Source organism: Artibeus jamaicensis, unplaced genomic scaffold (assembly GCF_021234435.1).
Source record: "Artibeus jamaicensis isolate MK-2021 breed Jamaican fruit bat unplaced genomic scaffold, CSHL_Jam_final contig_685, whole genome shotgun sequence".
Lineage (NCBI taxonomy): Eukaryota > Metazoa > Chordata > Mammalia > Chiroptera > Phyllostomidae > Artibeus > Artibeus jamaicensis.
In genome coordinates, this window is record NW_026521924.1 from 34,084,919 (window position 1) to 34,107,531 (window position 22,613).

The 22,613-nt window shown below is 54.5% G+C and overlaps 1 protein-coding gene and 1 long non-coding RNA gene across 5 annotated transcripts; one reads left to right on the forward strand and one right to left on the reverse strand.

The window, feature by feature from the left end:
* Nucleotides 1-204: 204 nt before the first annotated feature.
* Nucleotides 205-17,779, forward strand: LOC119055313 (guanine nucleotide-binding protein G(s) subunit alpha). Of its 4 annotated transcripts, none has more exons than XM_037153507.2 (13): nt 205-356; nt 6,451-6,523; nt 9,416-9,460; nt 13,400-13,454; nt 13,543-13,662; nt 14,135-14,232; nt 15,991-16,045; nt 16,165-16,238; nt 16,323-16,381; nt 16,487-16,607; nt 16,741-16,871; nt 17,010-17,077; nt 17,316-17,779. In XM_037153507.2, exons 2-13 carry the CDS (start codon nt 6,489-6,491, stop codon nt 17,460-17,462), a joined length of 1,008 nt encoding a protein of 335 aa, XP_037009402.1. In that variant the 5' UTR covers nt 205-356; nt 6,451-6,488; the 3' UTR covers nt 17,463-17,779. The 4 variants fall into 4 exon arrangements, with proteins under 4 accessions (XP_037009402.1, XP_037009401.1, XP_053527105.1 ...); XM_053671130.1 differs by lacking the exon at nt 205-356 and adding an exon at nt 2,617-2,852; XM_037153506.2 differs by lacking the exon at nt 9,416-9,460 and having other exon boundaries at nt 279-356.
* Nucleotides 17,780-18,671: 892 nt separating this feature from the next.
* On the reverse strand, nt 18,672-21,501 carry LOC119055316 (uncharacterized). Its single transcript, XR_005083682.2, has 3 exons — nt 21,372-21,501; nt 19,617-19,778; nt 18,672-18,830 (listed from the first exon to the last, which is right to left on the reverse strand). It is a non-coding gene; the product is annotated as an uncharacterized LOC119055316 (long non-coding RNA).
* Between the last annotated feature and the right edge of the window lie 1,112 nt (nt 21,502-22,613).

The following is a 22,613-nucleotide window of genomic DNA, read 5'->3' on the forward strand; positions in this document are numbered from 1 at the left end:
CACACCGGCCCGCACCCCCGGGTGGCGCGGCGGCCCATTTGGGCGCGTCCTTGGCGGGCCGGATTTTCGGCTTCCCCTTCGCTTTATAGGGGCCGCCGCTGTGGGTCCGTCCTCTGAAGAGGCTGGGGCGTCATCGGGCTGGTTAGGAGCGCTGGTCTTCAGCTGGGACACTCAGTCGCGTCGGCACCGCGGAGCGGGCTGCGTCAGGTGGCTGGCCCCACGCGGAGCTCGCTGGCTTGCCGGCTCTCCGGCTTGGGGCTGCGGCACCGCGGCTGGAGCGAACCCCTGTCCCGGCGTGGGGCGGCGGCGGGCGGCTGGCAGGCACTGCCTTGCGTGTGAGTGCACCTCACTCACATGTAAGTCCGGGTGCCCCGTGGCTTCCCGCGAAGTGCGAGCGGCCCGGCGCGGGCAAGGGCCACCGGGACCGGGACAGGGCAGGGGCGCTCCGGCGCTGCCGCCCTGCCCCGTGCCTCCCGGGCACCCCCCAATTCTCTCTTTTCTCTTTTCTCCTCTCCATTGGCGTGCCCAAGAGCCAAGCCAAGGAGCGCCTGAGGGTAACAGAAAACTCGTGCCATCGCGCCTCTGCACTTTTCTTTTTTGAGTTGTTTGACATTTCTTGGTGCTTTTTGGTTTTTCGCTGTTGTTGGGTGCTTTTTAGTGTGTTCTCACCCATTTTTCGTTTGCTCATCCTTTTTGGCGCAAACTCTTAGGCAGCCCTCCCAGCAGCCCAAAGCCGGGCAGCCGCGCTCCGCGGCCCCGGTACAGCGTTTCGGGCATTGCAGCGGAGACCCCCGACACGGGGCGCACGGGGTTCGGAAAGGCCGAGGCCAGGGGCAAGCAGGGTGCCCGGGCCAGGCGGGAGCCGGGCACCCCGAGGTGGCCGAGCAACCATGCTGAAGATGGCCATGAAGATCAAAGCCAGGGCGCTGGACAGCGAGAAGAAGGCGGCGGCGGCGGCAGCCGAGGTGGCTGCCGAAGCTGCGGCGGCGGCTGCAGCGCTGGCCGAGGCCAGAGAGCCACCGGCACCGCTGAAGAGTGGGGATCCCCAGAAGACCACGAAGAACCCCAAGAACCTGCCGCACGGGGCACCCCACGAGAAGTTCCTGACCGAGAAGGAGCAGAGAAAGCTCGAGAAGAAGCTGCTGGAGCAGAGGCGGAAGGAGGAGAAGAAGAAGGAGAAGGAGAGGAAGAAGTTAGAGAAGATGCAGAAGAAGAAGAAGAAGAAGAAAGGGTCCGAAGCTCAGGAGGCGGCTCAGGAGGCGGCCCGCGGCCCCGAGGGCGCCGGCGACGCAGACGAGGGCGCCGAGGAGGCCGCCGCCGGGGACGGCGAGGGCGCAGGCGTCGGGGGCACGAGTAGGGCCTGGGCCGCGTGGGAATCGGACTCGGGCGACGAGGACGACGCCTATTACATCGCGCCCCGCGTGGGGGGCGTCGTGTGGCGGCCTGGGCCGCGGAAGGCTGGCGCGCTGAGCGCCCACCTGCCCCTGGTGGTGTTCCTGGTGTTCTCCGTGCGCAGCCCCTCCTGGGTGCTCAACTTCCTGCTACAGAAGCCCACGGAGCAGGGCCGCGGCTGCGGCTTCGTGTTCGGGGCGACCTGCTGCTGCCGCCTGTTCCTGGGCTGCGCTTTCTTCTCTTACTGGGGCGGCCGCACCAGGCGAAGAGGCCGTGGGCGCTCCGGGGCCACAGGGGCCTTTGGTTCGGGCCAGGGGGCCCGGCGCCGGGGGCGCGATGAGAGGCTCATCTAGCGCGCCCCCCTTGCCCCCCACCCCCGCCACCAGACCCCACCATCCATGTGCAGTGTGGAGTTTTATTCGGTGTTCGTGTGTGTGTGTGGACACATTTTCCTTTTCGGTTGCTCTGTCCTGTGGTTCCTGCTTGCCTCGCTGTTTCCACACTCCCCGCTCTCTGGCTCTCTCTGTGACTCGCTCTTCTCTTCGAAAATTTTCCGAAGTCCGGGCTCGGGCTTGCGCTCCCTCCCCTTCCGCCCACCCCAGCCCCTCGGTGGCGCCCGCGGGAGGGGGGGCGGCGGCCTCGGGGGCCGCTGGGCGACGCGGCCCGGGGGGTGGAGCGTTGGCGTCGCGCGAGGGGTCGTCCCTGGCTCGGAGCCGCCCCCTCTCCCCCCGCAGCCGGCCGGGCTGGGGCCCGAGCCAGGGGGGCGAGGGGGCGGCGCCCTGGCCTGTCCCTGTCCCGTTCCGGGCCGGGTGCGGGCGGAGGGACCCCCCTTCCCGGGCACCCGGGGGGCGCCTCCCTCCGCCAGCTCCCGCCCTCCCCGCCGCCGCGGCCGCTCCTCATCCCTCCTCCTCCTCCTTCCACCCCCCTCGCCGCCGCCGCCTCCTCCTCCCCCCGCTCCCCCCCGCCCGCCGGGGCCCTTTTGGGTAGGGGCGGCGGGCCCGGGCCGAGGCAATAAGAGCGGCGGCGGCGGCAGCGCGGCAGCAGCGCCCGCAGCTCCTGCTCCGGTCTGCCTCGGCCCCGCGCGGCCATCAGCCCCTTCGGCTCCGGCTCAAGGGGCGGGCAGCGCGCTCCCTCGTCCTACCGCCACCTCCCGCCCCGTGCGGCCCGCAGTCCGCCCCGCGCTCCTCCCCGAGGAGCCGAGCCCGCGCCCGGCCCGCCCGCCCGGCGCTGCCCCGGCCCTCCCGGCCCGCGTGAGGCCGCCCGCGCCCGCCCGCCCGCCGCCGCCGCAGCCCGGCCGCGCCCCGCGCCCGTCGCCGCCGCCATGGGCTGTCTCGGAAACAGTAAGACCGAGGACCAGCGCAACGAGGAGAAGGCGCAGCGCGAGGCCAACAAAAAGATCGAGAAGCAGCTGCAGAAGGACAAGCAGGTCTACCGGGCCACGCACCGCCTGCTGCTGCTGGGTAAGGGCGGGGCGGGGGGCGCCGGCCCCGGCCCGGCCTGGCGGCCCGGAGGGGCGCCCGCAGGCCGCGCGCGCCGAGCCCGCCCCCCGCCCCGGGCGCGCGCTCCCGAGCCCGCTGCCCGCTCTCGGGCTCTGTCTCTGGGGGGCGAGGCCGGAAGGGGGACCCTGGGGCGCAGATTCGGCTGGGCAGGGGCTCAAAAAGGGGTGGGGGGCCGCGGCGACGCGGGCGCGGGGTCCCCTTCCCCGGCTGGCGCTCTCCCCCTCTCTTTCGCCCGCCTCCCTCGCTCTTTTTCTTGCTCTCTTTTTCCGCGAGGCCTACACAACGCCAGGGTCTTGGGTGCTTGTTGGGGAGGGGGAAGGGGAGCCCCACCGGGCTCCGGAGACTGCGACAAAAAGAGGGTTTCGGGGACAGGAAATGGGGTGGCGGGCAGAGGGAGGGGGACCCGCCTCCGTGGGGTGTGTGATTTGTTCGGAGAGGGAAAGAAAGAGGGGCCAGGGCGGGGGGGGGGCGCCGCGGTGGCTTAGGGGGCCTCGCCAAGGGGAGACTTTGGCGGGGGAAGTGGCCGAGGAGTGGGGGACGGGTGACATCAGCCCCTCGGAAGGGATCGGAGTGGTAAAGGTGGTGCAGCAAGGGGGAGGGGGCGCGGGCAAGTCGTGGCGCCGGAGTGGGGGGTGGGGAGCAGGGCGCGCGCGGCCGCTGGGCGCGACTTGGTGCGTTTCGGCTGGACAGACTGTGCGCGCGGAGCAGACGTGTCCCGGGCCGGGCCGGCCGTGGAAAGGAAGGAGAATCAAATAAAATAAGACCAAAAAAAAAAAAAAAATGGAGTTAGTACGCTGAGTGCCCAGTGAAGCCAAATGACACGTCATTTTTACAGTATGACCTTTTTTTCCCCTTCCAGACATGCAGGCTTTTTGAAAAGCAAAGAAGAGAATTAATTGTAGCAACTGCCCCCCCCCCGCAGCAGCGCCCCCCATAAACCATTAACACACACATTTTCCTGTTAGTTGGCCACATTGAGAGTGCTTTGTGAAAAGGGGGGGGGGGATATTCACAAATCAGAACTGGAAAATGACATTGGTCTGTAAATGGCTTCTTGATCTGGAAATGGCGTGTTTTTTTTGTCCTTTTCAGGGGGGGGGAGAAGACTTTTATTCCAGGTGGAAGGAGATGAAAAGACGTTAATTAGTTGTTTGTTGAGTGGCATTTGGTTCTGGGTTTTCTCTTGATTGCGGTTTTTACTCTAGCCAAAAAAAGGCGGGGGTGGGGGGGTGTGAACTATAAGGAGATGACCTCTCCTTTAAAGTGCTGCCCTGTTGGGGGGGGGGGGAATAAAATAAAACAAAAGCCTAAAAGACACAGTTGAAATGACCAGAAGAATCACACAGCGCTAATTAGTGTGGAAGTTTTCACTTCCTTAGTGATTTGGCCAACTGAGTTAATTGGTGAATTTGCTAGGTTAGCACCTAGTCCATGGTCACACTTCAACAAAACAGCCTAATTATGAAGAATAAAACGTAAAGGCTGGCTTTTCTTCGTGGTGGTGTTTGGTTTGCATTTTTTTGGATGGGTCATGTCTTTGTTCTCCTAGGTCCAAATTTCTGTAAAGGTGAAAATTACTAATTAAGTGAAAATAAGCCTCTTTGGTGTTTACGCATTTGCAGTTTCGATAATTAAATGATACATATGTTGTGATCTTATCTCAAACTTCTAAAGGTAGGATTACACTCTGTGAATAATATGCAAACAATTTTGATTTCCAAGCACAAGCCTGGAAAAGTCTAGAATCTTTTCCTAGGAATGGTATCTTGTTAGCTAGATACTAATTTAAGACCCGTGGGGTGCTGGCTGGCAGGGCCTTAAATTTCCCACACCTGTGTGTGGGGATTACAAAGTCTGCTGAATACTTCGGCCACACCCGGCCTTGCTCTGGGTCACCTTCCCCAGGTGTCCTGGCCTCCGGCTACATTTCCCCACAATTTAGTCTTTGGTACAGGTGTGTGCAGCCAAAGCCAGAGCAACGCATTCGGCACGTTTTAAATGGCGATTCTCACCAAATAACGCCCCCCCCCGAAAAAGACGTAACAATGATGCCCCAAGCCCTGTTTTAAGATAGTTAATCTATCTTAAGGACAGGAGAATTGGGTGAATTACTGCACCACAAAGGGCCCGCAGCCATTTCGCAGCCCAATTCTCCAGTTTCACGGAGGTGGGAAACTGAGGCACAGGTCCGTGTGAGCCGGTAAAAGAGGGGCTCTGCACCCTGACACCTCTGAAATGAGACTAGTGGGGGTCCTGATAATGATTCTGTTTTCTCCTCATGGAATCTCCTACCAGTGCCTTTAATATTTTAATCGATGAGTTAGGCTCATTGAGATGGAGTGTTTGCTTTGAAATGAACGTTCCTGTGGAAGCAGATTTTAACTTTTACAGGTGCTGCTTACAGCCTCATGACGGGCAGGGAAGGAGGAATGCTGTGCTCTGGGAAGTAAAACAAACGTGAAAAGGGGGGGTTATAAAACAGGCTCATGGGGGGGCAAAATGTGGGGCAGACGACAATTTGTGGGATAGTGCATTTACCAAAAAAAAAAAAAAAGGAAAACTAGCAGTCTTCCTTCCAGCTTGGAAATGTGGTTTTTCAGTAATTTTTACAAATGTGGGGTATTTTAAAATGAAGGTATGTGCCCCTTCTTACTTTAAAAGTCAGGAAGGGCTTGAAATCTTTGCAAACTCCGTGGTTTCCAGGAATGTTTTTTCTTGTGATTAAAGTCTGGTCCTCTCACTCTTCCTACAGTTTGCTGCAGGCTTACGTGGTTGTTCGCAAGCACTATATCTGATATTAGGAGGTGTTTGTCCAGAAGAACGTGAAATGGGTGGTCTTCCCCCCACACACACATGAGTTTTGAATCCAGGGAGATTGTGTGCTTGGGACGACAGAGTTTTCGGGAAAAGAAGGGTGGACAGTTGGGGTACAGCGCCATGTTGTGGCTTGAGGGGCTGGTTTTCCAGTGGCCCCAAGGGGAGAGCAGCCGGCCTGGAAAACCGCCGCAGCGGGCCGGCGCCGGGGAGACTGCGACAGCCACTCTGCAGTCTGCAGTATGTGGGCGCTGGTCCTGGGTCCGGGGCGTGTGGCTGAACACACCTGGCAAACCGTGAATCAGGTGGCTCTGTACATGCACGTGCTGGGGTTCACGGCTTGGCAGGGAGTCTGCAGGTTCCAGGGACCCAGTTTCACAGTTATCGCCACCCCCCAAAATTTGACATTGCGTCATTCCTTCTCCCCCCTCCACCTGCGCTTGCTCTCCCACTCTGCAAACTTTAAAACGACCGGGGGAAAAAAGCACCCCCAAAACAGCAAAACCTTTAATTCTTGTTATTCTGATGGTCAAATACTGCAGGGGTACAGAGTTGGACATTTATTTCATTTTTGAAGCGTCGAAATGTCAAGCAAAATTGCAAGTCTGTTACTTTGTTTGCGTGTTTGTTTGTTTGTCTGTTCGTTCCTGTTGCCGTGGCCTCTGTGGAGGATACAGCCGTCCTCTCGCTGCCCAAAGTGTGTGAAATGGCCCGTCATAACCTGAGACTTGCTTTCATTTTCTAGGTGCAGGAGAGTCTGGTAAAAGCACCATTGTGAAGCAAATGAGGATCCTGCATGTTAATGGGTTTAATGGAGAGTAAGTGTCAAAGCCGGGACAGGCCAGGGACAGGAGCACACGACCCTGACCTTAGGGAGTTCAGGTAGCTCGGGGGACTGGGCAACCAGTTTTCACGTAAGTTTTCAGCCTGCATCTTAGAAAATCCAGGGAGAGCTCTTTAGGGATTCCCCCCCCCCTTTTAGTACCTGGTGTAGCAACAAATAACAATAGCAAGAATAGTAAAGCCCCAGCCTTGCATAAAACAAACAAAAACGAAAAAACTGCCCTGTCCCAGGAGAACAGAGCCTGACTGGCCCCGGGACGGGTCTGCTGCAGACTTGGGTGCAGCGGGTCCTCAGCATGACCGACACGGGTAGGTGCCACCCCCTTAGTCAGGCGACACTGACCGCTGCAGAGAGGGGTTCCCCCCCCCACAGCAGATTTCAGCGCAATGCACCAAAGCAGGATGTTTTAAACTATTAGGGAAACAGTGTTTCAATAATGTTCTCACACAAAACAAAGTTGGAAGAGGCAGCCCTTATCAATAATTCCTCGTCCCCCACCTTTGGAACTCATATTGTAGGTAAATGATCGTTTCCCAGTTTAGAAATCAGTCATCTTGCCTGAAGGGACAGAGAGGGGACCTTGCGGTGGGGAAAGGCTGGGAGTTAGGTGCTTCCGCCGGCCAGGCTGAGGGGCTCTTTTGCCTTTGAAATGCCCTTCCAGACATCTTGGGGTAGGACAATGGGACCGTGAGGATAAAGGTGAAAAGAGCCCACCAGACCCCAGAGACATGCCTGGTCTTTGTTTTCCTGATGTGACAGCAGTGGACCCCCCAAAAGAGAATCCCCGGAGGGGCACTGGTTTGCCATTTCTAACTGGTCGTCCAGTGCGCACCCCCCTTCCTCAGCCTGGGCCCCGGTGGAAAGGGAGCTCTCGGTCACACCCTGTTTAGTCTCGGGGAGACCGAGTCAAGGTGGTGTAGTTGATTCAGTCATTCCCCCCCCAAAAAACCAGAAACAGACATAAAAAAAAAAGTCCTTACTGCCCCCCCCCCCCCAGCACCAGGGAAACAAAAAGTGGGGTTTTTCACCTTTCAGAGATTAAACAGCTGACTGAAGGCAGCCCTTTATGGAAAATTCTAGATTTTCTTAGACCAAATAATGGGGGGACGGCTAAGAAAAGGTTGACGTCATGCAAATGGGCACTTTAGGGTGCCTTTGAGGCTTTAACCGGGGAATCGGGAGGATGGGCCGTGGTACTGATCTTACGGCCGACTCCTGGTGCGTGGTCAGTGCGCCCTGGCGTACACACACCCCTAACCCCTGTGCTGCCCATTAAAAAGTCGCCTTCGGTCATCAGTGATTCTTAAATTCTTAGTTCCCCACGCGGCCCTCAGGAGGGTCCTGCCATCAGAGGTGGTCGTCAGTCAGTAAACAAAAACCTGAAACAGACTTCTCACTGCACCAACTTGTCACCTAAGGAGAAGCCTCTGGCATCAGTCCCCCACCCCGGCAACTTGACGGACCACTTCTTCACAGTGCCAATGAAGCAAAACTAATTTGGCCGTGGCCCCTCTAGATAAATATTTTGGTTGAAACTGGATTTGGCCAGCATTTTTTAGAGGGTGCAGGGCCCCTGTTTACTTTTGTTCGAGCCCCGGGGGTGGGGGGCCTGTGCCATGACCGACTTTAGAGTTTCATTGCTCTGCCGGTTGCCCTCCTTGTTTTAATTTTTAGAGAAAGGATTCCCCTCCCTGAGCCAGCCAGGCTGTAACGCAGACCAGGCATTGAAAGCAGAAGTTCTCTTTTCGATTTTTCCTTTTCAAAAAGAGGAAGCGAGGTTCCAAGTTTGCCTGCTTTGTAGAGGAAGCCTTAGGTATCCTCCAAGGATGTTATATTTAGCCTGGGAAAGTGACATGCAGGGACTCCTTAGTGTGAGTCTGGAGACCGTGTCCCTACCATGTCCCATAAGCCGCCTTTTTTCTTTCTCACTGTGGTAGGGCGGCAGAAATGGTTTCCCCCGTGGCTAGGAGTTCCCGAGGAAAGTCCTCCGGGCCGAGGAAATGGGCCCCGAAAAGGGGTGGGGTCCTTCCCTCCTCCCGCAAACGCGCGCTGCTTCAGTGCCGGGCTGAGCTCTCCCACTTGCCTTAGCCACCCGCTGGTGACCTGTGTAGAGTGACTCGGAATTCTAATCTGACCTTCAGAGACAGAGGTCAGATTCGGATTCTCCTAACGCGTAGCTAACTCTCTCCCTTCCGTTGAGTGCCACAAACATCGCTATTAACCCGGCTGAGCTAATCAGCTGATCGATGACAAGCCAGGCAGCGTAGCCACGTCGCCCTTCCGACCTCCGAGGGTAGGGGGGTGCCCACCGTGTGTGAAGACTGGGTTCTGAGAGGTAGTTTTTTTGTTCGTTTGGTTTTCCGAGTTCAGACATGGTTTTAAATGGCGAGAATTGGTGGGGAACAATTACGTATCAATAAAAACATTTTATACAGTTCCCCAGGCTGCAGGAAGGGAGGCCCGAGTCCGAGCCACGCTGTGCTTGGAGCCCGCGCCGGGGACCAGGGGCCGCAGGGAGTCTTCCTCGGGGCTGCCGTGGTCTCAAAAGAATTGAGAGACAAAGCACTGCCTCGCCTCCCTGATGCACGCACATTTAGTGAAAGCCCAAGAAAATAATTATCAGTCCCTTCTGTCCCCGACCGGGCGTCTCCAGAGGGCTCTGTTAACACTGCAGCCAAGGTGTGGAATTCTCCCCTCCGAGGCCCACAGCCCCAGGAGACGTTCCAAGTGAGCCGGGAGGGCGACCTCAGAGTTCACGGGATGGTGGACAGCGGCCCTTTGCTAGGAATGCAGAGAGGTTGGGCGGGGATTTGGTGACATTGCCGTGCCTTGCAGATTAGGTGAGCTTTCAATCTCTCTTTAAAAGGGGCGGCGAAGAGGACCCGCAGGCTGCCAGGAGCAACAGCGAAGGGTAGGCACATTCAAAACCAGAAAAACTTTTTAAACAGACAGACAGACATGAAGATCACACTGGGAAACGGAGGGCAGAGCCCCGGGAAAAAAATCATTTAGGGGCCATCATCCATCTTGGTACACGGTGCGAGGGGCGCATAAACAGTTCCGTAACATCTCACAGCACACGCGTGTAAAACTTTTTGGGGGGCCAGCCTTAGAGTATAATTAGATGCAGCTGGGGGGGAGTTATAGCTCTCAGCGTTAGACAATCAGTTTAGGATTTTGAGAATTGCTGTTTTTCCTTATGGTTCCTGCCCCGTGCAGGCCCCCCCCCCCAGCTCTCTATTTGAATCTGCTCCTTGTTTTTAAAACTATCAACTAAATTCCATCCACCCAATGAGTGCTCCTGATTTTAAGATTTCAAACTTCTGGAAAAAGTTTTCCTCTACTGAAATCCGTGGTGCCCTGCCACCCATAAATTGGCGGGGGGGGGGGGGCGGCAAGTGCGCAGCACCTTGGGTGGAGGCAGGTCATTCTTCATTCTTCCCGGATGACCTCAAGAAGCTTCTGGTCTTTTAAAAGTTATCAAATTAACTCGAGGGCACAGCGCTGTAGCTAGCTAGTGTTCAGGAAATGGGTGATGGCATCCACCTTTTTTTTTTTTCCATTCATTATCGAGTTAATTGTTTTTCTTCACTCCCGCATCCCCACCACCCATCACGCGCCAACACGCACGCACGCACGCATGCATGCCAGGGGGCCGCTCATGCTGCGCCTGCGCATTCAGCATGCTGCCGTGGGGCAGCCGTTTCTCATGAGACCATGCAGGGCCATCCCCCGGGCCTGGGCACCGCGGAGGACTAGCCTCCGAGGCCAGGGAGGGGCGGGGCAAAGGAGACCTGGGGCGGGGCCAAGTAACTGACACGTGTTTGTTCATCTGTTTCTTTTAGAGCATTTAATTCCTAGATGGTGGCTTCCCGTTCCTCTCCTCCCCGGCTATGCCCACCACCCACCCTTTGCATGCCGAACTACCAATAAGAATACTATTCTGTGAGGGGGAGGGGGGAGGGGCCCTACTATCTAACCTTTAGAGATAAGTGAAAAAAGAAAAAAAATACCAAAAAAAGCAAAAAAACCCACAAAACTCAAACAAAAAAAAATGAAATAGAATACTTAATTGTCCAAAATATAGTGTAACACCCCCAAGTAGGCATCTACCTAGCAAGTGACTGATGGCCCGCGTACTGTACCAAAAGTTGGCATCGAGACAGAGTGGCAAGCCCTTACCCAGCAGCCCACGTGCACTAGACGCTGCACTCACCCTTGACCTACTAACCTGCCTGCTCTTCTAACTTACACAGTAAATCCAAGTATTAACACGTGTGATTAATAAACTTCTCTGCATGTCTCAGCAGTCCCTGTCTGTCTTTCTGTCTTTCTTCTTTTGTCTGTCTTTCCCCATAAAACCTCGAAGGCGGCCAACTGAATGATAAACCCCCAACCACTTTGGGGGGCGGGGTTTTGGGATTCGACCAAGTTCTGCTCCTTTATACATAAAGGGGGCGGGGCGGGACTCCAATGCCCTGGAAGTACTTGAGCCCCAGCTTTCTTGGTCCATTAGAATTCTAGCCATTGGTACACATTTGGGCCTGACCCCTGAGGAACTTCGCCCTGAACTTGACAGCCAGCGCTGGGTTCACTGGGCGGTAGTGGGGATGAGAGAAGCACCCCCCCCCCCCAGCCCCCGGGGTGATACCCCCATCTCCAATACACAGCGATCGCTCCAACGGCAGGGTTTCGTGTTGGGAGTATTACACACCCGAATTAGATTTCGGATTTCCTGTTTTAGCGGTTTTATACTTGATACACTCCCACACCTACTCACATACGTAGATGAATACTGAACACGTTCTCAAAATATCCGCATTTAAGACGGGAGCGTTTCCAATTACCATACTACTACTTAGACCCAAAAGTCAGGCTGAATGGAGCAGCCTGGTTTGTGGAGATCCTTTCCCCCCCAGCTGCAGCTTGTTTTAATTACTGCGGGGCCCTGAAGCCAGAGGAAAGTTCTGGGCTCTCCGCTCCCTGGAAATGGAGCCTGTTTTTAGTGAGTGGGAGTGGACTTGTCCTGTGGGGTCTCCAGTGAGTTTGAATCCCTAGGTGAGCATCAGGGCCCGTCAGGTGCGCGTGCTTTTAAAATGCTGACATGCGCAGAACTGATGCTGGGCTGCAGTCCCCAGACTGGAAGTCTGTCCCGATCACTGGGCGGAGCCGCGAGTTTGCACCGACCCAGAGGGGTCCGGGTCCAGCGGCAGAGCAGCTAGGTGGTCCCTCCCCCTGTTGCCCCCACCCCTTGCTGCCCCATCTGCTCCTGGAGTCCCCAGGGTGCAGCAGTCTCACTTAATAGGGCCACAAGGGGATACCAAGGCCCATCTGCCCTGCCCCCAGCTGCTGAGAGCAGCCCCCCCCACCCCCCCGTGAAGGAGCAGGGTCTCCAAGGCCAGTGTAACAGGAAGAGGCTGCACCTGGCAAGGGTGCCTGGGGCCCATTCAGGAGGGGAGGGCCCACTCCTCACACACACAGGCCTTGATCTCATGAAACCCCAGGGAGGGCTCTCATTGGAGATTGGAAATGGGAAAGACCGGGTTCTTGGGGGTCGGGGCTGTGGGCAGGCGGGCACCAGGGCCCCTCCCCACCCCCACTAACACTCAGGCTGTGGCTGCTCTTAACACCCTCACCCTCTGCACCCCCACGCACGTTTCCTCTATTGATCATCTGTCCTCTTGGGAGGGGTCACTGACTCCGGGTGGATGCTTCTAAACTGGGGAATGTCCAGAGGGTCTTTTTAAAAATGACGAGAGGAAGATCAACTCTGTCCCTCTGGTTGTGATTCCCACGTTCTCCCTGGGCTTCCGTTTCCTTCTCAATCACATCCCAGGGCCTGGTACATAGTAGGTGCCCTTTCACTGCATAAGCAGCCTCTGCAAAAAGTCCCAGGCGGAGGGGGGCAGTGGGTGTGGCCAAGGTTTGTGTCCCAGGCCAGGGGTCCCTTATCCCTAAAAACCCAAACTGAGGCATCTCTGGCACACCATCAAAACTGTTCTCAAATGAAGGACAGCTTTGGAAAGACATGCAGTATTTCAGTGGACATAATGGGGTGCAGACATCCTGGGGGCGGGGTCAGGAGCCCGAGGGTGTGGCCTTTACTGGGCCTAACCCTAACCCTAACCCTAACCCTAACCCTAACCCATTCCACACAGGCCATTCTCTAGATCCAACTCAAAGTCAAAACTTTACAGCAACAGGACCTCTGACCTCTACTCAGAGAGTGCCCCCCTCGGTACAGAAGTCAGAGATCAAGTCTTGGGTGCAGAGTCTCATTCCTGTGCCCCTATAAGGGTCCCTGTGCACTGACAGGGGCAGCTGGAGCCGCCAGTCATGGCTGCAGTGACAGTGGCTGTTCAAATAAGTAAACAAACATAAATAACCCGCCATGACAGCCCGCCACCCAACTAACACAGCACCTCCGCTCAGCCCACTAACCCACTGGCCCAGAAAGCCCCGAGTGGGACCCTTTCCCCTGCCCACAGTGACACCCCCTCCCCCCACCAGAGAGGCTGATGACCTCTGGGGAGTGGAGTGCAGTGGGGGCCGAGAGCCCACGGGACCACCACTGAGGGTGACAGGTCAGGGCCCAACTTCTGGTACAGTATAGCAGCCTCAGTCCGGATGCCAATTTGCCAGTCGGCCCCGCGCCGGGGTCCCGGGGGCAGAGCCCAGCGGTGGTCCTTTGAACTGCCTGGGTTATGGAGCCTTCAGTCCCCCCCAGCTGAGCCCACCACTTGCTCCTTTGAGAACAGAATACTATGCTTAGTTGGAGTAGCGTGACTAAAGCAACCCTGTCCGTCCACGGGACGCAATATGACTTTTCTCCTCTTCGCTCCCACTGTAGTGAGAAGGCCACCAAGGTGCAGGACATCAAAAACAACCTGAAGGAGGCCATTGAAGTAGGTGCCTGGGTTGGTTCTGGTTCTGCACCTCCCCCCCCGCCCCATGGGGCGGAGCCGCCTCTGACCCCCGCTGAATCTGTTTCAGACCATCGTGGCCGCCATGAGCAGCCTGGTGCCCCCCGTGGAGCTGGCCAACCCCGAGAACCAGTTCCGCGTGGACTACATTCTGAGCGTGATGAACGTGCCTGACTTTGATTTCCCTCCCGTAAGCTGAGCCCCGGTGTGGGTATCAAGCGCACACACACACACACACACACACCAGGGTAGCCGGCACACCACATCGCAGCCACACCTGTGTGAGCGCCACACCTGTGTCCGGCAGCGCACACCTCAGGGATGGCACCCCTAGGAAGGCAAGCGCGTTCCTTACTGTTCACAAACAAAACCCCAACTAATAGGCATGGCTCGGCACATGATGGACGAGCAAAATTCTGCCACCCGAGGAAAAAGTCATGAGTTCTGGCCCCTGTAATTGCCCCTCGTATTCATCTAGTGACACGACAGTGTGTTAAATACGGCACACGAACCCTCATGTCCCGTTAACTGGGGGCCCCCAGAGCCCCTCTGGCTGGCCGCGGCACACGGGCTCAGGCCCCGCCCGGCGCTCCCCGCGCACCTGGGCCCACCTGCGGGCGGGACCCCGCCCTGACGCCCTTTCTCGCCCCGCCCGCCCGCAGGAGTTCTACGAGCACGCCAAGGCTCTGTGGGAGGACGAGGGGGTGCGCGCCTGCTACGAGCGCTCCAACGAGTACCAGCTGATCGACTGCGCCCAGTAGTAAGTGGCTGCCCGGTCGGTGCGCGCCGCACACGCGCCCCGACTCCTGTCCCACCTGCAGTTAGTTAGGCGGCCCCTCTGAGTCAACCTTGCTCAAAACCCTCGTTGCACTTGCCAGTGCGGGGATGTTATTTTATACAAACAATTAGTGCCTGGTAGCCAAATTGGCAATTACTAAAGCAAGAAGATGATAGTCATGATTAATTAGGGAGGCGGGGCGGCGCGCACACTTTGGATAATGTAGAAATAGCTCACTGCTGTCACTTAAAACCAAGGAAAACCTGACAAAAAGATGCCTCCCTCCCCCGCCCCGGTAGCTGATAAAGGCTTTGCTATCGCTGCTCAGGGCTTAATTGGCCGGCAGACGTGAGCGTTTCCACCGGGGCCAGAAAAACAGGCCCATCCCAGCCAGTCCCCGGGACCCCCACCCCCACCCCTTCTTCCACCAAGTCCTGATTTTCTGAAAAGTTTCAGCTGAGAGCTGGAAGTGCTAATTATAGTAACGCAAAACAGATGGAAATCCTGGAATTGTCCGCTCTGTGCTGGATCCAAGAGAGCAGGACAGGTAGAGGGTCAGGCCCGCGGTGCCCTCGGGGAGGGCGAGGCCCCGCCCTTGAGGCACGCTGGCCAGGGTGTTCTTTTCGCTTTGTTTTCTTTATTTTTTAATGCAACGTTAAATCACTACTGCAACTTTGTCTGAAAGTGGCACCATGCCCACAGTGTATGGCAACTTTGAAGAAACTCAGGGAGAGAGAGAACTTAGCTGACAACTTGTAAAATGGCACCCCTGGCCCCAGGATCCCGGGGCCTGCGTGGGCCTGCGTGGGCCCTGCCCAGCCCGCCTCCGCCTTCAGCGCCTTCACGTTAAAGTTTAGATACTGGTGCCTTGCCCGTGTCTTAAGCTGCCTATTTTTATTTGTTGAACTGGGGTTTGGCTGGCCCGGCTCCAGCTGTCTCTCTCACAAGATTTGGTACTGATGAGCTATTTATAGAACTGTGGTTCTGTTGCCATGGCAACGCGCTGGCGGCCAGGGCGGCTGGGGAGCTATTTCTGGCCTGGCGCTGTAATGTAAGACTGATTGGGCAAGTTGGCGTGCCCTCCCAGCCGGGCCGACTCTCGCCTGGTGAAGAGGAAGGGGAAAAAAAACTCACAGAACTTCTTTCAGGAGACTTTTTCCCTCCGGGGTTTTCTTTTCTGATGAACCCATTTTAAAGCACTTCCCACCCCCACCGCGGGTTTAACATCAACTTTTCATATCAGTTACATTAGTCTAGTCTTTCAGAAGTTACTTTTCCTGGTAGTGTTTTGAGTGGAGCAACACAAAAGCAACGAGCTCAGCCGTAGGGAGGGAGGCGGGCCCCTCTCCACCCACGGCCCCCGTGTCCTCCAGGGGCGCCCCCAGACCCCGCCCGCGTGGCCCCGAGGTGTCTTCACGCTCCAGATTTCACATCTGGACTCTCCTGGTCCGTGGGCCGCACGGGCCGGAAGGGAGCGCTGTGCACGTTTCCTGTGCAGTGTGGTCGCGCAGGCGGGGCCCATGCGTGGCCTCCTCTTGTTCTCCGTGATGAGTAAGGTTTTTAAAAGGGAGAAGGAAGGGCTGTCCCTCTGAGGAGCACAGACACCACGCTTCCGTTGGTCCCTTGGCGGGGAACCCGAGCCCAAAGACCCCAGAGTCCGGCACAGGTGGGGCCCACGGCAGGACTTGGCCGGGAGGGGCGGGGCTGAGCGCACGCGTGTCTGTCTGTCTTCTCTCCCAGCTTCCTGGACAAGATCGATGTCATCAAGCAGGCGGACTACGTCCCCAGCGACCAGGTGCGCAGTCAGGGTTTAGAGTCCCCTGGACAAGCTCGCCAGGACTTTGGCTCTAGATGGGTGGGTTTTAACATTTCGGTTGGTTTGGGCGAGACTTGCTGACCTTGACTTTGTTCTAGGACCTGCTTCGCTGCCGTGTCCTGACTTCTGGAATCTTTGAGACCAAGTTCCAGGTGGACAAAGTCAACTTCCAGTAAGTAGATGGCCCTGTCCCCTCTGGCCCTCGGATGGGGCAACAGGGTCGGCCCTGCGCAGTGACCGGTGTCCTCTCCTGCAGCATGTTCGACGTGGGCGGCCAGCGCGACGAACGCCGCAAGTGGATCCAGTGCTTCAATGGTATGGGCGCCGCGGGCCTCTCCTGGGCGGGGACGCGTTGCTTTCTTGGTTGGGAGGGTCCGTTGTGGCCTCCAACACACATCCCTGTCCTGTCCTGTGCCGTAGACGTGACCGCCATCATCTTCGTGGTGGCCAGCAGCAGCTACAACATGGTCATTCGTGAGGACAACCAGACCAACCGCCTGCAGGAGGCTCTGAACCTCTTCAAGAGCATCTGGAACAACAGGTGGGCGTGGCAGCCCTCAGGGGTCCATCCCAGCGGCCTGTGGGGTGCAGGGCGGGGCGCCTGGGGCTGCAGGCAGGTCTCGGCTGCGGGGTGGGTTCTCGCTGGGCTCCAACTCCGCCCCCCTCTCCGTCAGATGGCTGCGCACCATCTCCGTGATTCTGTTCCTCAACAAGCAAGACCTGCTGGCCGAGAAAGTCCTCGCTGGGAAATCGAAGATCGAGGACTACTTTCCGGAGTTCGCTCGCTACACTACTCCTGAGGATGGTGCGTGTGACCTGGTGGCCACTGCGGCTCCTTTCTGTTGTCCGCCATTTGCACGTGGAGAGACCCGAGAGGTTAAGGGGTGGCCACCACGCAACTACGCTGGTTAACTAAGTGACAAAATATTTCTCTTCTCCATAGCTACTCCCGAGCCCGGAGAGGACCCACGCGTGACCCGGGCCAAGTACTTCATCCGCGATGAGTTTCTGGTGAGTAGAGACCGTCTTTGGTTCTCTCCGGGACGGAGGTCGAGGTGCTCCCTCCCGTGGGGACTAAACCATCAGCCCTTCGGTTCTTTTTCATGGGTAGCCCCCCCCCCTTGGACTTGAGCTTCTGGGCCCCTTCGCTGGGATTCGTTGCAAGTAACGTCGGTGGCTGGCGGAGGGTCCTGGCGGGGAGGGCTTTCCGGCGAGGGGGCGCTCACCGCCTTGCGTGTTCACCCCGCAGAGAATCAGCACCGCGAGCGGGGACGGGCGCCACTACTGCTACCCGCACTTCACCTGCGCCGTGGACACCGAGAACATCCGCCGTGTGTTCAACGACTGCCGCGACATCATCCAGCGCATGCACCTCCGTCAGTATGAGCTGCTGTGAGAAGGGAACCCCGAGTTAGTTAAAGCCTTAAGCGCATTTAACAATGAAATGTACACGCAGTTAATCACCCACCATAGGGCATGATTGACAACGCAGCCTTCCCTCCCCCCCTGAGTGATTTTGCAAACCCCCCTCCCTTTCCGCTTGCTTAAATATTCTAAATTTAGAAAGCTTAAGGCGGCCTTCAGATATAAAAGGCCACAATGGTTCCCTCTCTCTTTAATTGAAATAGCAGCAGCAAACAAATCATTAAATGAGTTAAATGAAATAAATATTGTCTTGTGCAGCATTAAAAATCAATAAAAAATTAAATGTGAGCAGCTGCGACTCCGTTGCGTTATTTGCGGTGGGTTGCGCGCACCTGCCCTGGGTCGCGGTGTCAATGGCCTCAAAGTTGGGAGGCCCCACGTGGAGGAGAACAAGGCCCACGCCTATAAATGGGTGTACAAATCTTGCCCCTTTCTTGACCTAACCCTTGGGTTCCTGGAGACAATTTGCAGCCAATACAAAACCCCCACCCCCATCCTCCTCCCAAACAATGCCCAGGGGGGGAACCATTAGGCCCTTGGAGAATTCTATACTGTGGCCCTTGGTGCCCTATCCGAAGGTCCTCTCGACTCACACCCAGGGTGTCCGTGTCCCCAGAATCTCCCCAAAATGGGCCGTGGTAGCAAGAACTACCACATAAATAGAAAATTAGAATAACTGGCTAGCCATTTGGGGAAAACTTTAAGCTGAAGCCCTCCCTTACTTCATACATCAGTCAATCATGTTTACATACAAAAAGGTACTTTAAAACTGGCCATTTTTATGATTAAAATCTTACATAGTATAAATCTTTAAGCGTGATGTAAGATCCAAAAGCCATGGAGGAGAGAAGGGGGGGGCGGTGAGGGGCGGGCCACACAAACTATAAATCACATAAAATACGAATGGGGGTGGGGACTGGATAAAAATCTGTCCCAGAGGGTTAGTTTCCCTCATTAGCAAGAAGAATAAGCAAACCCGTCACAAAAATGGGCAAAACACATGAACAAGCAATTAAAAAAAATACATTGGAAATGTGGAACCTGCATCATAAATGAAATACAAGGAAAACCTGCGCCTCCCCGGGGAAACCATGGCGGGTTGCCGCTTGGACTTGAGGTCCACTGGGGTCTCTAGCCCTTTGTCTTCAGGGTCGCCCTTTAAGGATGCGCCTACCTGTAGTGTGGCTTCTCCAGGTGGGTGGGCAGGGGGCGGGAGACACCAGCCTGCCTCCAGCGTCAACCTTTGCACCTTCTGAACCAGGCCCAATAGGCCGTTAACCAAGTTGATTCTGTAATTCAGGCCAAAATTCCACTTCCTGTTTTCCAAATCACATGAATCCTAGACAAATGAATCAGAAAAATGAGCCGGGAGGGCAGAAAACGTCCCCAAAACACCATCTCCATAAACCTCCCTACATAATATTCAGTCCACATAAAAAGTGTGTGCTTGCTCTGTGGACTAGGCTACAAAACAACCCTCAAAAGCCCCCCTCAGCTCTGGCCGGGTAGCTCAGTTAGTTACAGCGCCGTGGGGATACTCCAAGGTTGCAGGTTCGATCCCGGTCAGGGCACATACAAGAATCAACTGATAAATGCATATTAAGTGGAACAACAAATTAATGTTTCCCTTTCTCTCTCAAAAAAAATTAAAAATAAAATATTTTTTAAAAACCAGCCTAAATTAACATATAATCTACACAATTTCTTACTATGCAAATATAGCCAGGAGACCAGCCCATAAAATCCCATAATCCCACGAAGTACTCCAAAAAAACACAACTAATTAGAACCTGGGACCGGCTGTGAAGTATAACCACCAGGCCAGCCGACAACACCAACACCCATCTAAGGAAAGGCTATGTTAGCAGAAAATAGGTTCAATGCTAGTCCCATAGTCCCATAGTCCCTCTTTGCAGGTGACCACCTGCACGCCAGTTACATAGAACTTCCGGAACCTTCTCCGAGTAGTCCACAGAAGGTAGCCACAGCACTAGCCACATATCCGCCAAAATTAGAAAAATTTCAAGGCCACAGAGCAGTTATACCAAGAGAATGATACCCCAGAGCTTCTCCCCCTGGCTGGTCTATACTTTGAGAACTTCTAGAAAGAGTAAAAGTCACCTACTATGTGCCAGTCTGCCCAGTGAGATAGGTTCGGCTGTTACCGCCATCTGGCCAAAGAGTAAATGGACGCCTAGGGAGGCCAAGGTTGTTTGCCCAAGAGACAAGGCTGGTGGTGAGCTGGGAAAACGGCCTTCCAACTGGGGCAGGCGCAGCCAGTGCTTCACTGCAGCAACACAGACGGCGGGTGAGGAAGACACAGGAGAAAGAGATGAGATGGTGTCCTGGTGTTTTTTCCAGGGTGCCTGTCATCCATGACCTGTGACCCCGAAGGGAAATCCTGCGGGGCCTTCTGGGGTCCCACACGTGGCGGTGATGATGGGGTGGTGGGGACGGGGCAGAAGGGGGAGGGGCTCTGGCCTTCCCCCCAGTTCCCAGGGTAGCTGCGGGGCCACCTCCAGTCACTCCTTTGTGTCTGAGGGTCCCTTCACTTCTTCACAGTCCCTCCCTCCTCTCTGAACATTTTCCTTTCCATTTGCCCTTTGACCTGGCGCCAAACCACACTCTCACTGGGCCACTCACTCTAAAATCTAAACTCTAGGGTCTTCAGAAAGCCAAAAAACTATGGAGAATTACATCTAAATCTTTGATTACAAGAAGACATTAGTTTTCATTTTTTTAGTTGAATTTTATCTCTATTTGAATACAAAACAACATTATTCTAAATGTAACAATTTGTGCCACACTTTGTAAAGTGCATAGGCCAGTTATTATAAATAACTATTCGCTGACCTTTTAAAGAAATAATAATAATAACAATAATAATAATAATAAACCACTAAGCCCCCTGATGAGGCCTAATAAGAGGAGGGCCTGGATTGGGCAAAACTTTTACCCACCTTCCCTTTTATTTAAATGTGAGCAAAACTGTAGCAGAAGAAATGCCCCTTCTATGTCCAATGGCCATATGTCTTTGGCCATAATGCATGTGGCTTTTTTGGACACTTCTGGTCATTCTGTTATTCAATGACTATAGAGAGAATACAGGACCTATGGCAGCCACTGGGACGTCTGCTTTCATGGGGTTTATACTCTATTGGGGGGGGGACACGCTTACCAAATAAATCCTCAAAAGAAATACAGATGGTGACAAGGTCTCTGAGCTCTTAGACAAGTTGGGGGCAACAGGGAACGGGAGCAATTGGGGGAGAGATTCCACTTCAGACAGAATAACCAGGAGGGCCTCTTGGAAGAGGTAACTATTCTTATGTAAGCATAAAGATGAGGAGGAGCCAGGCATCCAAGTACAGGTAGCCAACAGTGTTTTCGATTAGTATCAGTTATTAAAACATTAGAATGAGCATTTATGGAGCATCTACCAGGTGCCAAAAACTGTCACAGGCCCTTGATAAGGGCTGTCTCCTGCGGTCACTTCCAAATCCTACGAATATGTGCCTTAATTATCTGCACCAGACTTAGCCAATCTGCACCCCACTGTCCAACAATAAAAAAGGAGAGATTACATCTCAAACACTGTGAATAATTCACATATATTAGTCATTTAACAATGGTTACACTAAAAGGCCATTGCAATAAGCACTTAATTTGAGTAACTGCTCCCCACTTTGCTCCCTATTTTGGAGCCGAGTGATTTGGCACCTCTACTGTGATTGCCCTGTGTTTACGCATTCATCTACTATGATCACCTAAGTTTTCTGGGTTTGCCTGTCTTATTCTCTGTCTCAGGAATGTGTTTAGCTGCCAGTAACCGAATGTCGACTTGGAGTGGCCCAGAAAAACAGACTCATCTCTCATTTACCGAAAATTCTGGAGGCAGGTGCTTCCCGGGGTGATTGCAGCAGCCCGTCAAAGGCAGGACCAGTGCTGCCATGATTCTCTTGGCTTCTCTCTCACCGCTGTAAGACGGTGTCACATCCTTAGCCTGAGGCTAATGCTCTTCCACGACTGTGAAATAGACGAAGATACCCAGAGAGCAAGGTAAAGAGGTAGGTGGTTAGATACACAGCTCGCTAGACATACAGAAAAACATCTACTCAACAGCACCATTACACATACACACGTGAGGATTTATAATTTGGATCTTGATGGAACATCAAGAAAACTATGTGCAGTGCCTGTAGTTTGTAAGGATTAGGGGAGATAATGGCTATTTAAAAAAAAGCCCTTTCAAATAATGAGACTAATTTGTATAATTCTATGTAAATCAGTTTGAAAGCCTGGAGAAAATAGACAATTGTGCAGAAAAATACTGTTTATCAAAATTAACTCCAGTGGAGGTAAAAACAATCTAAGCAGACCACTTACCATAGGGAAAAAGATACAGAATGTAGTTGGACAGCATTGTGATGAAACAGCCCCAAGGAAGCTCGCGGGAAATTTCTGCAGTGCTAGTGCCTGCTTACTCGGTATTTAGATTATGAAACACATTCCATTTGAGAACATTCAGTGAACTAGATGCCAATGACTTGTGCAGTTTTCGGTGTGTATATTACACTTTAACTTTTAAAAGGATGAGAATAAGGGGGGAAAAGGCACCAGGCCCACATAGTTTTACAGAGGATTCTACTAAATCTTTAAAGATCAAATAATTTCAGTACTACTTAAATTATTCCAGAGTAAAGCCAAAGGAAAAATTCAACACTGTTTTTGTGAAGCGAGTGTAACAGTGATTCTAAAACATGCTAAAGATTGCATCTAAAAGTAAAATTACAGACCAGCCTCACTCACAAATATCAGTGTGAAAAATTTCAAATGTAAGCAAGGATTGGACTTCTGCCAAGATGGAGGATAGGTGGAGACGCCGTGCTTCCTCACATGACCAAGTTTAGAGACAACTAAATATTAGCAACAGAAAACACAGCCAGAACACAGAAAATTGAACTTTTCGGAAGTCTGATAACAACAAATTCTTCAGCCTGACAAGTAAGAGGGGCAAAACCAGCAGCTGGCAGAGGAGGGTAGCACAGGAAAACTCTGTCAGATGGACTCAGGTGCGCAGAATCCAGGCACAGGGTTGGACCTGGTGGGCAACTCAGCGAGC

Excerpts from the sequence above, each read along its gene's own strand:
- LOC119055313 (XM_053671130.1), top strand. The coding sequence starts at position 2,714 with ATGGGCTGTCTCGGAAACAGTAAGACCGAGGACCAGCGCAACGAGGAG. Across the intron at positions 9,461-13,399 it reads GCCAGGAGCAACAGCGAAGG|TGAGAAGGCCACCAAGGTGC; the intron begins GTAGGCACATTC and ends CTCCCACTGTAG. Across the intron at positions 16,872-17,009 it reads CTACACTACTCCTGAGGATG|CTACTCCCGAGCCCGGAGAG; the intron begins GTGCGTGTGACC and ends TCTTCTCCATAG.